A 13,862-nucleotide genomic window follows, 5' to 3' on the forward strand; every position below is an offset into this window, starting at 1 on the left:
ACTTCCATACCGTTTCCATTATTATTCCTATACCTTCAACTTGAGTATTCTATCAGTAATCTGGTAGAATTGGAAATGAACTATAGAGCTCGTTTCCTACATCCAATTAGAAATTCCATCAGTTACCTTCTCCTATCTATCACATTGGCAGCTCGTTAACCAAGACGGACCTCTGCCTCTCCAACCTAACCCAGAAATTCCAACAAATTCCGCATGAACTCGTGGCAATTGCAGAGGTATATTCGGCTTGCAGTGGGCGAGTGATTGCATCATCATTTCCTCCCCCTTCCCTATATTGACTTGCATTCTGACGTGGCAGGCGCCAGTATTACCTAACAAATGAGACCACCAGTACTTGTACATTGAAGATGTGTGCTAGTCCCAAGCAAACATCTGTTGGTTCCCTGTGCAAGAACAGCTGATCTGGTCATAATGGAGTAGCAACTACGAGCAGTCAATCAAGCTCAAGCTCAAGCTCAAGCTCAACATGTATAAAACTTTATATGAACCGAATACTTTTATATCAAATAGGATCGTATTAAAGGCACTGTTCTTGCTCTCAGAAGGAATTATATCGACGTCACGAGTGGACTGAATTGATGTTTGTATCAATATACTCGGTTCATCCACTACAGAAAGGCACACCTTATATGAATGTGAAGGAATGCCGAATGCACTTTTACGTTTCAAACAATACTGTCTACTATCTCTCAGTTGCACACTCCAATTATTGGTTTGCTTGATTTGTCTTGGGACGTCCCTTGAACGTTTTCTCATTTGAGATTACGCGAGAATCAATTTCCGTCCAATTCATATGAAAACAAATTATCCGTTTTCTTTTATCATCTATTCCAAGTTTGTCAATATGTTCAAAATACAGGGTGGGTATGGTTGATTGTCAGTAAAGAAAATGTACATAAGATCTGAACGCAAGCTCCTAAATTATCAAACTTTGATTTTAATCAAAGATCATACATAACTTGTCATTTTCGGGTTGAACTGAACTTTTACTTCTTATAGTGGACACTTACGATGCAGATTCCTAATATTTGTCAACATAACTTCTTAGAGGAGGATCTCAGCTTCAGCTATTCGATATGCTGCCGGTGCGTTACATTGTGTCTATGTGGTCTGGAGTGAATACATTTTGTTTGTCAATTTTGATTTAATAACCATTATTTTGGCTGAATCAAAAGCAAATTCATAAAAATCACCGTTCAGATCAGAAAACTTTCAAAGCATAAAAAAGATATAAACGTAACTCAAGAACATTAAAAAAAGCTTATCGTTTTCAAACCTTGACAAGCAACATCAATCACCCTGTATACGCTTCTACGCTGAACGTGCAACGCGGTAAGAAGCTATCATCATCTGCATAATCCTGTACTAAAATAAAAACACCCTGCGGAACATTAAAAAAATCAATAAATAAAACTGAAAATTTCCGATTGAACATATTTTTTCTTGAACAATGATCTTTATTGTTCTTGTGTACACTGGATAGTTTTGTATTTGCTTGGTTATGGCTTTTGGATTCATTGAAACATTGAGATGGCTCTACGAAAAAATCCACAAAAAATCGATGAAAAATAATGGTTTTCAATAAGGTGGGGAATTAGGGTGGGCATGGGCCGAGAAATTGAATTCCATACGCGGACAAAAGCGACATTAGTGTAGCCATAATCTAAGACATCTCAATTGATCTACAATTCCGTCATATTGATTCCAAAGGACAAATTCCAGCGATAAAGTCTTTCTGGTGAAAAACGCTCGACAATCATTCTTTTGATTCATAACTACAGATCCGATGGACTTTGCATGCTATATATCTATTTCTAAATTCTAAATATAATAATTCTAAATATAAATTGAATCCATCAAACCTATTTTAAACTTAAATTAAGTTATTTATAGCACAACACAAAACACGAAAGATTAAATTGTTACGAACGACGGTAAACTAGCGAAGAAAACTAAAACTGTAAGTAACCTAAAATTAAAACTAATTCAGGAGAAATCAATAAACTCTATTTTGTAGCTTAAAGCTTACTCCACTAAAACCGAGTTCGACTAAAGAGGTTTCGAAATTCCGTCCCGTAACAAATCTTTAAGAGTTTTATTCCAATCAACCGATTGACCTCTTGGAGGAATCTTTCCATCACGGGAAAACCAATAGATGTCGAATCAAGCGGCTACCGAACGGCATTGTACTATTTGTGAGCAATCAGACAATCCAGATCTGATGATCGAATGTGCAAGGTGTCATACCCGGTACCATAATTCGTGCGCCGGCGTCCAAGATGGTACGTCAGCAACCTCTAGTCCATATTATTGCGAGATGTGTGTACCTAGGAACCCCGCACCATCCGTCTCCATCTCTTCATCTGCTTCTACTTCAGCTAGCGCGCGGGAGGCAAGATTGCAGTTGCAAATGCAAAAACTCGCTGAGGAGAAAATGCTCCAAGAACGGATGATGGCTGAGCGGGAAAAGGCAGAAAAAGAGCGGCAGGAGAAAGCCTTACATCTTGAGAAGGAACGGAGTGACAAGGCCATTACGGACAGACTAGAGCTGGAAAAGGTGTACGTGACGAGGAAATACGACTTGTTACTGGCGCAAGTGGACGAAGATGAAGAAGAAAGGAGTGTGCGTAGTCAACGGAGCAGTAGGAAGAGTGCTGATAAAGTGCAGGCCTGGTTTGACAACCAACCAGCGACCCTGAATTCCAAATCTGAGGATAACATCCCCACTGGGATCACGTCGCAGCAAAGCGGTCCATCAAACCATCGCCCATTGATCTATCCATCGATACAATTAATCAGCTACCGAGCGAAATGATGAATGTAGTTTCACCAAGCCCCAGTATCAACCTTGGACCGACAACGAGTGCCGATGTGTATTGTCCCTCACGACAAGCAGATATGCGACAGGGCCAGCCAGATGACGTCGATGCCGACCAGAAAGAAGATCACCACAACCGTACCTATTCGGTGCAGATCGACCACTCCGTCAGCAAGGGCAATGCAACGGAGGCCAAACAAAGTTTGTTTATACCCTCGGGTTCGGCTCCGGTAAGTACACCAAGTAGACGCGTTAGAATGGCAGCCGAAACAAAAGAAGGTAGTAGGAAGGGTGTATTTTCATCCATTATGGTATCGAAATCGAATCAAAATGAGACTTTGTACGATATTAGCTCTTATGCCGTAAGTAGTGGCTGTGTAGTAGGCAAAACTGTGCCTAACCAGATTAGGGCAAAGAGTGATAGTAGATTGCGGCCGTCCGTTACAGTAGCGAGTCAAATTCCCAATAGATTTCCATACTCTAACAATGCTCCAATGCGAAGTGTCTCGAGCTATCCGGGCCCATTATTCTCTCTGGGTACCTTCGTCCCACCTTCCCTCCGCATGTCAAATACTCAATCATTCGCGAGCTGTTCGGTCGGAGCGACTTCGACAAGTACGATACCGTTTCATACCGGTGTTTCAGCGGCAGTGCATCCGGGTATAAGTGATAGAACAGTGTTTTCCTCTCCATTTATTGGCAACTGTTACAACACTGAAACCTCATCGGCTGCAGTGATCAAGAACATCTTCCTCCGACGATTGGGTCGGCACCAGTGAACCCTTCCGGAATCAATGCGTCTCTAGGAATCACTTGCGGGGCCACCTCCGTAGCACCGGTGTATTTGCTACAGGGCTGTAACTATCCTCCATATCAACCAAAGGAACAAAGCAGTCCAGATCACCGCGTATCCATGCCAAACTTCGATGTTCAACATCTCAACTCTCCGACCGCTCAACAGCTGGCCGCCCGGCACGTTGTCCCTAAGGAACTCTCCTCCTTTTCGGGAAACCCTGCTGAGTGGCCGCTATTTTGGAGCAGTTATGAGACGTCGACAAAGATCTGTGGCTACAGTGACTCGGAAAACCTCATGAGGTTACAACGTTTCCTCAAAGGAGAAGCAAGGAAGGCGGTGAACTGTTTCCTGCTCCACCCCACTATGGGGAAAAGGGTGGCCATTAATCGGAAAATTTACTATCTCCAATTTGTATAATTTATATATCATATGAAAGTATATACCCTAGATAAGAGAAGCGGAAAATATTGAAGCGTTGTGTTTATTCAGTCAAAAGATATGGGCTGGTGAAGTGAAAAAAGCTGATAAAAATAAAAAAATCATTACTAACTTTGATTTGTATGTTATGAAGACATTTTTTCTCCAAATATAATGTTTTATATACCACTCCAAAGCTCAAAACTTAAGCTTCCCGATAGATTGGTTTGTTTTGTACGCGAAGTTTAATGTCAAAAAGTTGTAGAAGAAAAACTTTAATTATCATAATTCTATGCTATAAAATGGTCCCGCAAACCTAATGTCCTCGGTTCCGGTTCCGAAAAGTTGGATACCATAATCACCTTTGGATTGGCGGTACGAAATCTTTGTGCTCATTTGATAGCGACTGGGCAAGAGATGCACTTAGCAAACCCGATGTTAATCAACGAGTTAGTTGATAAACTCCCAGCTAACATCAAGCTAGACTGCGCGTGCGTGTAACACGAACGGACTTTCGGGCTTTCGCGGATTATATGAATGTCATTGTCGATGCAGCGAGCCGGGTTACGCTGGTCACGGTCAAATCAGAGAAACCCAGGAAAAGGGCTGTCGTGAATGCCCAATCATCGGAAAGTCACGTGAGCAAGAATCTCGCAGAGCAGAAATCGCAGGTGTTGAAGACAAGCTACTCCAAATCACCCGTAGGATTTAGTGACAAGCCATGCATGGTTTGCCACACTAACGGACACAAACCGAAGGACTGTGCCACTTTCAAATCAAATTCTCTGGAGAACAGATGGAAAATAGCGCAGGAGCTTCACCTTTGCAGGCGGTGTCTTTATCCTCAAAGAAAGTGGCCTTGCAAAGCATCGTTGAGTGGTGTAGAAGGATATCAACAACGCCACCATAAGTTGCTCCATCCCGGCAACCCAAGGCGAGACCGAGAATATACCGCATCTTCAAGCGCTGTAACAGGAGTTGTAACTGTTCACCAACAGAGCCACAACAAAGTTCTGTTCAGAATTATTCCTGTTGTATTACACGCGAACGGCAGATCAGTACAAACCTTTGCGTTCCTCGATGGAGGGTCTGCAGACTCAACACTACACGCAAAAAATGTTGCGGTCGAAATTACCATTCCGAGGGTTAATTTAAGTATACGCACCGACGATTTTCAGCAGACAACAAACCCGTTTGATTTTACCATGCGCGCAGTAAAAATCAACTGTGGTCCTGGTGGAATGTTGTTGCATGAACTGAATCAGTGGTGAATTTGTCCGAATGCGTGGTTAATTCAACTGAAAATTTGTGGTTGTTTTAAAAACATGGCGTAGTCTACAAAATAGTAACCGTTACCATGGAATTTTTCTCAGTGTAGTGGAGAAGTCGCTAGTGGATCAACTTGGCGTACAAGGACCTGTTTCCCCACTGTGCATGCGGACCAATGGAGTCAAAAGAACTGAAAAAGATTCCAGAAAGGTTTAACTCAACATATCAGGAGCAGTGACGGGAAATGTCATATCGATGTCATGGGACTAACTTGCTAATAACTTTTCTCACAAGTCATTTACAATTATGTTTTCCATATAAACATGTAGCCCTCAAATGGCCCGAAAACTTTTTCTAATAGGTAATTTCTGTAAATATGATATTGGCGGCGTGAGAGCCGAATTAGTGTCAGATGACATTAATGTCATGACATTCCGTGACATTTTTTTAATCTCGCTCTCATGGCTCACACTTTGTATTTAGAACAATGATCTGTTCAACAAAGTTCTAGGACCCTTTAAGTACTACATGTTATTCAAAAAATCCGAACTGTAAATGACTTTTGGAAAAAGTTATTACGAAATTAGTAATAGCAATGCCATGACATTTTTTTGACATTTCCCATCACTATTCAGGAGTACGACAAAACAAGCAGTTCCAGTTAAGAGACGTGCAGACTGTGGCGAGCTTATATCTACCTCAACAGTCGCTTCACTTCAAGGAGCTCGAAAATCGTTTCACCCATTTGCAAGGTCTACCTGTCGATAGTTATCGCAATGGAGCTCCAGGCATCCTGATCGGCCTGGATAACACCAAAGTGAAGACTTCCTTAAAGCAACGCGAAGGAAAAGCCAACGAGCCTGTAGCCAGCAAAACCAGACTAGGATGGGTTGTGTTCGGCCGTTTCGGAAACATGGATCCAGCGCCACATCATCGAGTTCTACATATTAGAGATGGGCAAAACAGCTCATTGCAGTGAGCGGATCTGATCCGTTCAGCTCATTGAAAAGAGTCAGCTCCTTGGATCAGCTCTTCAGTTCTTTAATGCTACATATAATAAAACATAATTGTTAATATTATTATTTTAATTATTGTTCAAAAATTTGAAAAATTTATGTCATTCATTAATTTATTCATTCATTCATCATTCATCTATTTACCTTTCTTTGAAATTTTTAAAATGTTTAGCTACAGTGAGGTAATAATTTCTATTGAAAAACTGACAATTTTAAACTAATAACATTTATTACGCTTTTTTCTGACTGTCTAGTTTTGAAGTCTAGGAGAACCATAACATTTATTTCTATACAAAAAACTAACTCAACATTATTTTCTATTCATAATTCTAAGTTGCATTTTATTGATAACGTTTCTCAAATCGTTTATTTAAATAATTCAGTCCCTAGTCTCTGATATGTATATGAACCATATCACGTGTCATAAGTTTTCTCTTCATACTGGGTGCAGTAAATCAATGCCTTGTTTGCGCGCGCTTCTAACCCTTCTAACCATGCGTAGTTGACATTTTCATACAAGCGAGCACATTCATCTATATTGGTTCCCGAAATGCGAGAGAAATAAAAACAAGAGAGTAAAAAAATACAGAGCACGGTGCTACAAACAAACCGAGTGCACATGTAGCACTATGCGGGCGGGAAAACCCGTCGCAAGCAAAAGATCCGCTCCGTGCAAGACACAGCACCCAGCTCGGTTCGTTTGAACCACACGGTTCGCTCGCTAGAATCGATCGCGACTGATCCGGATCGAGATCCGTGTCGCACGGATCTGAGCTAGTGGCGCAGCTCTCGCTTCCATGTCACAGCAATTTCGAGCTGGACGATGACATGAGCGGAACTGAGAGTTGTTCGGATCTTCGGATCTTTTGCTTAGTACGGTTCGTTCGCTACCGCACTACTAGGTATCTTTTGTGTGTCCGTTCGTAGCGCCGAGTATGTGGGTATGGGTTAAGAAATAGGCGGCAAGCTAGATTATTTTTGCTTGTGTGTTTCTTATTCCTCTCTGCAGCAGAAATGATTTCTGTTGCTTGGCTAGATGTTGCTGTCGCTTGGCTTTATGGTGCTTGAGGTGCAAATAATAAACGATCAGCACGTGCGCGGTACTGGATTGGAATGCTCATACAAGCTCGCTTGTGTTGTGTACCGCGAGCGTGGTATTTTCGTATGTGCTGTACAAAATACAACAGCGCGCGTACTCGAGTGCGTACGCTCGAGGGAGTTTCTCTAGGCGCGTGTTTGACAATGATTTCATCAATTTAAAGTGAGCTGCTGAGCTGGGCTTCTTTAAAAAAGATCCATGGCTCATCAGCTCAATGTAAGGAAGCGAATCTTTGGAACAGCTCCTGAGCGGAGCGCCCACCTCTACTACATATCTGCACTCGTTCTCACGACGACGACATCAACGCTCTAGTCCAGCAATTTTTCTCGACGGAAGGCGTAGGAGTATCTGCTACGAAAATTGTGGAGTCAGAGGATGATCGACGAGTGCGAGAAATACTGCAAAGGACAACGGTACGGACTCCTTCTGGAAGATACCAAACAGGCCTTCTTTGGAGATACGACAAAGTCGATTTTCCGAACATCCGACAAATGGCCGAGCGGCGTCTCAAATGCCTTGAAAACCGCCTCACCAAGTCACCCGAGCTCTACGAAAAAATGCGACAGCAGAGAACCGACTACCAGGCGAAAGATTATGCTCATCAAGCTACGCCGCAGGAACTACAAGAATCGGATCCTAAACGCGTATGGTACCTTCCGTGTGGTTGTTAACTCAAGGAAACCCGATAAACTGCGAATTGTCTGGGATGCAGCCGCCGCAGTGCAAGGAGTCTCATTCAATTCAGTGCTACTAAAAGGTCCGGATTTGTTGGTACCCCTCCAAACCGTGCTTTGTCGTTATCGCCCTATTGCCCTAAGCGCGGATATTATGGAAATGTTCCATCAAGTGCAAATACGACCAGAGGATCGACATACTCAAAGGTTCCTGTGGAGGGACAACTCAGCAGAGCCAGTAAAAGTTTTCGTGATTGATGTGGCCATTTTTGGATCTACGTGCTTACCATGTTCCACCCAGTATCAGAATTGTAAATATTCGGCAGCACTGGATGAAGGTGATGTTTTTTATATCATTTTTTTTATTTTCTTCCTGCTTTGAAATCAACCTCACATTCCCGGAGAGGCAGAAAAGTAAACAACAGTACTCACATCACTCACAGCGCCGCGAAGATGAAATTTACCACAGCAAAATGTACACATTCACCCAGCAAATTGAAAAAAATCACCACGCATTTAAATGGGCCACTCACAGTCATACGGTAAGGCGCGAACTGAGCAGCATGTCAGAGCGACTTGTGAGTGGCTGAATGCGAAATTGAATAGTCGGCGTTGGAAATGATTTTTCGGCTGCACCCAGTCGCACTCACCACGGCGGCGATGAAGGCGACAGCAGATTTTACTGAGATCCATGTTTTTCACTGCATTGACTGTGAAATATTTCTACCTTGCCCAGTATGCTAAGAATGTAAATGCCGACGACCACGCAGAAGAGTTTCCAAAAGCAGCCGTTGCGATCAAGGAGAACCATTATGTCGACGACTATCTGGATAGCGTTGACAGCGTCGACGAAGCAGTTCAACTGGCTTTGGAAGTAAAAACAGTCCACGACCGAGCAGGATTTCAAACAAGACATTGGACGTCGAACGCCACCGAAGTGCTTAAACGAATCGGCGAACAAAATTCTCAAGCAGCGAAAAGCTTTGTGATGGACAAAGGCAGCCAGCAAGAACGCATTTTAGGAATGGTCTGGTTGCCCACCGAGGACATGTTCTCGTACACGACAAATTTCCCTAGCGATTTGAAACGCCTTTTCGACTTAGCAGTCATCCCTACCAAACAAGAGGTCCTGAGGCTGGTGATGAGTCTGTTCGACCCTGTGGGTCTCGTTGCATCGTTTGTCGTCGAGGAAAAAGTCATTATTCAAGAAATTTGGAGGGCAAAGGTCGGTTGGGACGAAAGCATCCCATCCGACATCGTTCCTCGATGGCAACAGTGGTTGGAGGTACTACGGACGCTGGATAAAGTAAAGATTCCCAGATGCTATTTCCCAAAGTACAGCAAGGAAGCCTACGAATCACTCGAACTACACATCTTCGTTGACGCGAGCGAGAGCGCCTTCGCTGCAGTCACCTACTTTAGAATCGTTGATAAAGGACATGTTCGATGCTGCTTAATGGGAGCGAAAACTAAATTAGCTCCTCTGAAACAACTCTCCATCCCTCGCTTGGAACTACAGGCAGCTACGATTGGAGCGCAGCTTATGAAGTCTATCACCGAAAGCCACACCGTTTCAATCAAACGCCGATTAATGTGGTGCGATTCTCGAACTGTTCTCTCGTGGCTCCGGTCAGATCAAAGGCGATACCGACAGTTCGTGGCATTCCGTGTCATGGAGATACTAGAGGAGACAAGCGTGGGCGATTGGAGATGGGTGCCGTCCAAACAGAACGTGGCGGATGAAGCCACAAAATGGGGGAAAAGCCCTGACTACATCGAGAGCTGCCGCTGGTTCAAAGGTCCTGCATTTCTATACGAGGACGAGAGTCAATGGCCTGTGGAAGACGTCCTGGCGAAGGAATGCACAAACGAAGAGCTGCGGAACGTCCACGTTAACGTGCAGTTCCATTCCAACGATTCTCTAAGTGGGAGAGGCTGGTCAGAGCTGTAGCATATTTACAAAGATTCTACAGCAATTGTCAAAGCAAAAGAGTCGGCTCTGCGATCAGCGTGGATATCTTATCGAGCGAGGAACTAAACTCAGCTGAACATTCCATCTGGAAGTAAAAAAAAAGCTGTAGTTGGTGCTCAGTATACCAAGCTCTACCTCAGGTGCCAATATGGCCCCCCTACCGTTGGCCCGGATCACACCCTACGTGAGAGCTTTCACATTCGTGGGACTCGACTATTTCGGGCCTCTGACGGTTCGCATTAGAAGGACGAATGTCAAGCGGTGGGTAGCCCTGTTTACCTGCTTGACCACCAGGGCAATACATTTGGAAGTGGCAGCTTCGTTATCAACGGAGTCCTGTAAACAAGCTATCCGAAGGTTTATTGCACGGCGAGGAGCTCTGCAGGAGATTTATTCGGACCAGTGGACTAATTTCCAGGGAGTTAGTGGTGAACTGGCCAAACAAATACGGTGTGTTAACCAATCTCTTGCTTCCACCATCACCAACCAAAGGACCCAGTGGAAGTTCAACCCACCGTACGCCCCTCACATGGGAAGCGTGAGGGAGAGGCTTGTACGCTCCGTCAAAAAAGGACTCAGCAGTCTACTGACCGATAGACATCCCGATGATGAAGCTTTGGTTACTGTACTTGCAGAGGTTGAATCGCTCGTTAACTCAAGACCACTGACATACTTACCTCTGGACAGTGAAACGAACGAAGCCCTTACGCCCAACCATTTTTTGCTCCTTAGCTCCAGCGGGTTAGTGCAACCAGCTACCATACATACGGAAGAAGCAACCGCTCTTCGTTGGAAGCGTTGGAAGCGGAAGCGTTGGATTAAGGAGTATCTCCCAGTAATGTCACCTCAATCCAAATGGTTTGGAGAGGTGCGAAATGTTCGAGTCGGCGATTTAGTGATGATAGCTAGCGACAAGGAGCGAAACAGCTGGACGCGAGGAAGAATACTTCGTGTTTATCCAGCGAAAGATAGGCGAGTGAGGCGAGTCGACGTACAGACTACAAAGGGAGTTCATCAACGACAAAGCTGGCTATACTGAACGTCACTGAGGATCTTGGTATAGCTGGAGGTTCTGGCAGCAATACGGGTGGGAGTATATAGCGACTGAACCCACGTCGTTCAGTATCGCCCTGACAACTTCGCTACCAACTGTTAAAATGAAATGAAATCACTGGCACCAGTGTGTCGTTCTATCTGTATACATATACCTAAACCTATAACAAAACAACAAAACGAGTCGTAAACCACAAACGTGCTGAAATTTCTATAAATATCTATTTCTAAATTCCTTAAAAAAGTAGGTACATATAAAATGAATTTGTCAAACCTATTGTAAACTTAAATTAAGTTATTTATAGCATAACACAAAACATGAAGGATTAAATTGTTACGTACGACGGTAAACTAGCGAAGAAAACTAAAACTGTAAGTAACCCAAAATTAAAACGAATTCATGCGAAATCAATAAACTCTAAAGAGGTTTCGAAATTCCGTTTTTCTAGATAAAAACCAGTGAAAAATCTAGCTCGACTGTCAGGTATCTATCTTCGACCGATTTGCTTGTAACAAGTTGCATTCGACTTACGGTCTCATTGTATTTAATGGAAAATTTAACATATCCGACTCAGGCTCAGAAATTATGGCAAAAATCCATTTTTATACGCAAAATGCATTTTAAAAATTCATTCATTTTTCCGGCGCTTATCCTCAACCGATTCACTTCCAACAAGTTGCCTTTAACGGAGAATGGTACTTCATTAGTTTTAATTAACAATGGGTCAGATGGTCAGACTATGGGCTCAGAACACATGGCCAAAATATTTTTTTTAAATTCGCATAAGCATTTTTAAACTCACTTGTTTTTTAGACACTTATCCTTAACTAATTTGTTATCAACAAGTTACAGTCAACGGGTAATCATTTTTCATTGTTTTATGTCGAAAATGAACCAGATCGTATTATGGGCTCAGAAGTTATGGGAAAAATAAATTTTTTTGAATGCAAAATACCTTTTTAAAACTTACTTGTTTTATGGTAACTTATCCTCGGCATGCCTCGTTGGATAAAAAAAATGGAAAAAATGATCTTTTTGCAACTAGTTGCACAAAATAATTTAAAAACTAAAACTGCATTACAAAAACCCACTCATTTCTCAATCACGGTCAAATAAAGATCTGAGTAGGCAGGGCACATTGTTCTATTTTACTGTCATTCAAAGTTCAGTAAACCTTTTCTAATTACGTCTATTTATCTTAAATCTATCAAATAATATTTTTCATAACTCTTGTTGAATTATAATTTTTTGACTGTTCTCTCCAATTAAAAATTCAGGGAGTATTTAAAAAGCTGTGAAAGTTCAGGTTAACCGACAAATTAATGAATTCCAACCGCGTAAAAAAACCTGGGTGTATAACCAGTCACCACAAATTTATAAAAAGCTAAAATTCGGTAGCTAAGATGATGGAATTTTAAAACCGTTTGTAATCGCTTTCTATCGTTTATCTATCACTACCTCCTCATACGCCACCGTGAATTGACTTTTGATCGAATTTGTCTGTAGTTCGAATTATCGTCAAACGAATACATTCCATTAAATATGACCATCTGTAGATTGAAGGAAAAGTTATTGAGGTAGGTATTCACCATTTAGGGAGAGAAAAGAAAAATAATTGTGCACAGTCTTGCAAAATCAATCTGCATCAAAAAAGAAATTTTACTTTTCATGCAGCCTCATGATGGTCAATTTACGTTTTAGCCAAATTTAGCCAGTTGCTATTATAGCAAGGACGGGCTTCAATCAATGGTACAGCGATAGAGGGGTCCAGTTCATTCCAAAAGAGTTGAATCCATCAAAATGTCCTCAGTTCCATACAATAGAGTAATTCTGGGTGATTATTAAACAAAAACTGAAGATGAAGGGAGCAGTTACCACTGACATAGGCCGAATGAAGAAGTGGTGGAATCAGCTAGGAAAAATCATTACTGAAGAAGTTGTGCGCCGACTGACAAGCGGCATCAACAGAAAAGTGCGAGAATTTCTTCGAAATAACGATACCATGATTCGATTTAGTTATTCATATAAAATAAAATAATATAACTTTTGTTATATGTTGTTATGTTCTTAGACAGTTTTTCGATTAAACAAAAAGTTAAAAATACACGCATTTGAAAGTGCCCCATTTCTAAATGATCTGGTATTTACTTTGAGCTCCGTAGAGTTCTCCGTCGTACCAAATCGACAATCAACAATCTATTGCATTGTTGCATTGAGCAATTCGCACAAATTCGTACGTGGTGCAAGCCAAGACGATGGAAGCCGACCAGCCCCCACCTTGAGGGAAGTTAAGGATGCCATCCAACAGCTAAAGAGCAATAAAGCAGCTGGTAAGGATGGTATCGGAGCTTAGCTCATCAAGATGAGCCCGGAAAAGGTAGCCATTTGCCTGTACAAATTGATAGTCAGAATCTGGGAAACTGAACATCTACCGGAGAAGTGGAAGGAAGGGGTTATATGCCCCATCTACAAGAAAGCCTGGAGCTGGAGTGTGAGAATTTTCGAGCGATCACCATCCTTAATGCCGCCTACAAAGTGATATCCCAGATCATCTTCCGTCGTCTGTCACCATTAGTGAATGATTTCGTGGGAAGTTATCAAGCCGGCTTCGTTGACGGCCGCTCGACAACGGACCAGATCTTTACTGTAAGGCAAATCATTCAAAAATGCCGTGAATACCAGGTCCTAACGCACCATCTGTTCGATGATTTCAAGGCGGCATACGA

At 42.4% G+C, this 13,862-nt stretch overlaps 1 protein-coding gene across 1 annotated transcript; it reads left to right on the plus strand.

Annotated features, from left to right (window-relative positions):
• Positions 1 to 7,927: 7,927 nt before the first annotated feature.
• On the plus strand, positions 7,928 to 10,061 carry LOC134204496 (uncharacterized). Its single transcript, XM_062679313.1, has 2 exons — positions 7,928 to 8,080; positions 8,847 to 10,061. Exons 1-2 carry the CDS (start codon positions 7,928 to 7,930, stop codon positions 10,059 to 10,061), a joined length of 1,368 nt encoding a protein of 455 aa, XP_062535297.1.
• The last annotated feature ends 3,801 nt before the right edge of the window (positions 10,062 to 13,862 follow it).

The sequence above is a fragment of the Armigeres subalbatus genome, unplaced genomic scaffold (assembly GCF_024139115.2).
Source record: "Armigeres subalbatus isolate Guangzhou_Male unplaced genomic scaffold, GZ_Asu_2 Contig627, whole genome shotgun sequence".
In the NCBI taxonomy this organism is placed as follows: domain Eukaryota; kingdom Metazoa; phylum Arthropoda; class Insecta; order Diptera; family Culicidae; genus Armigeres; species Armigeres subalbatus.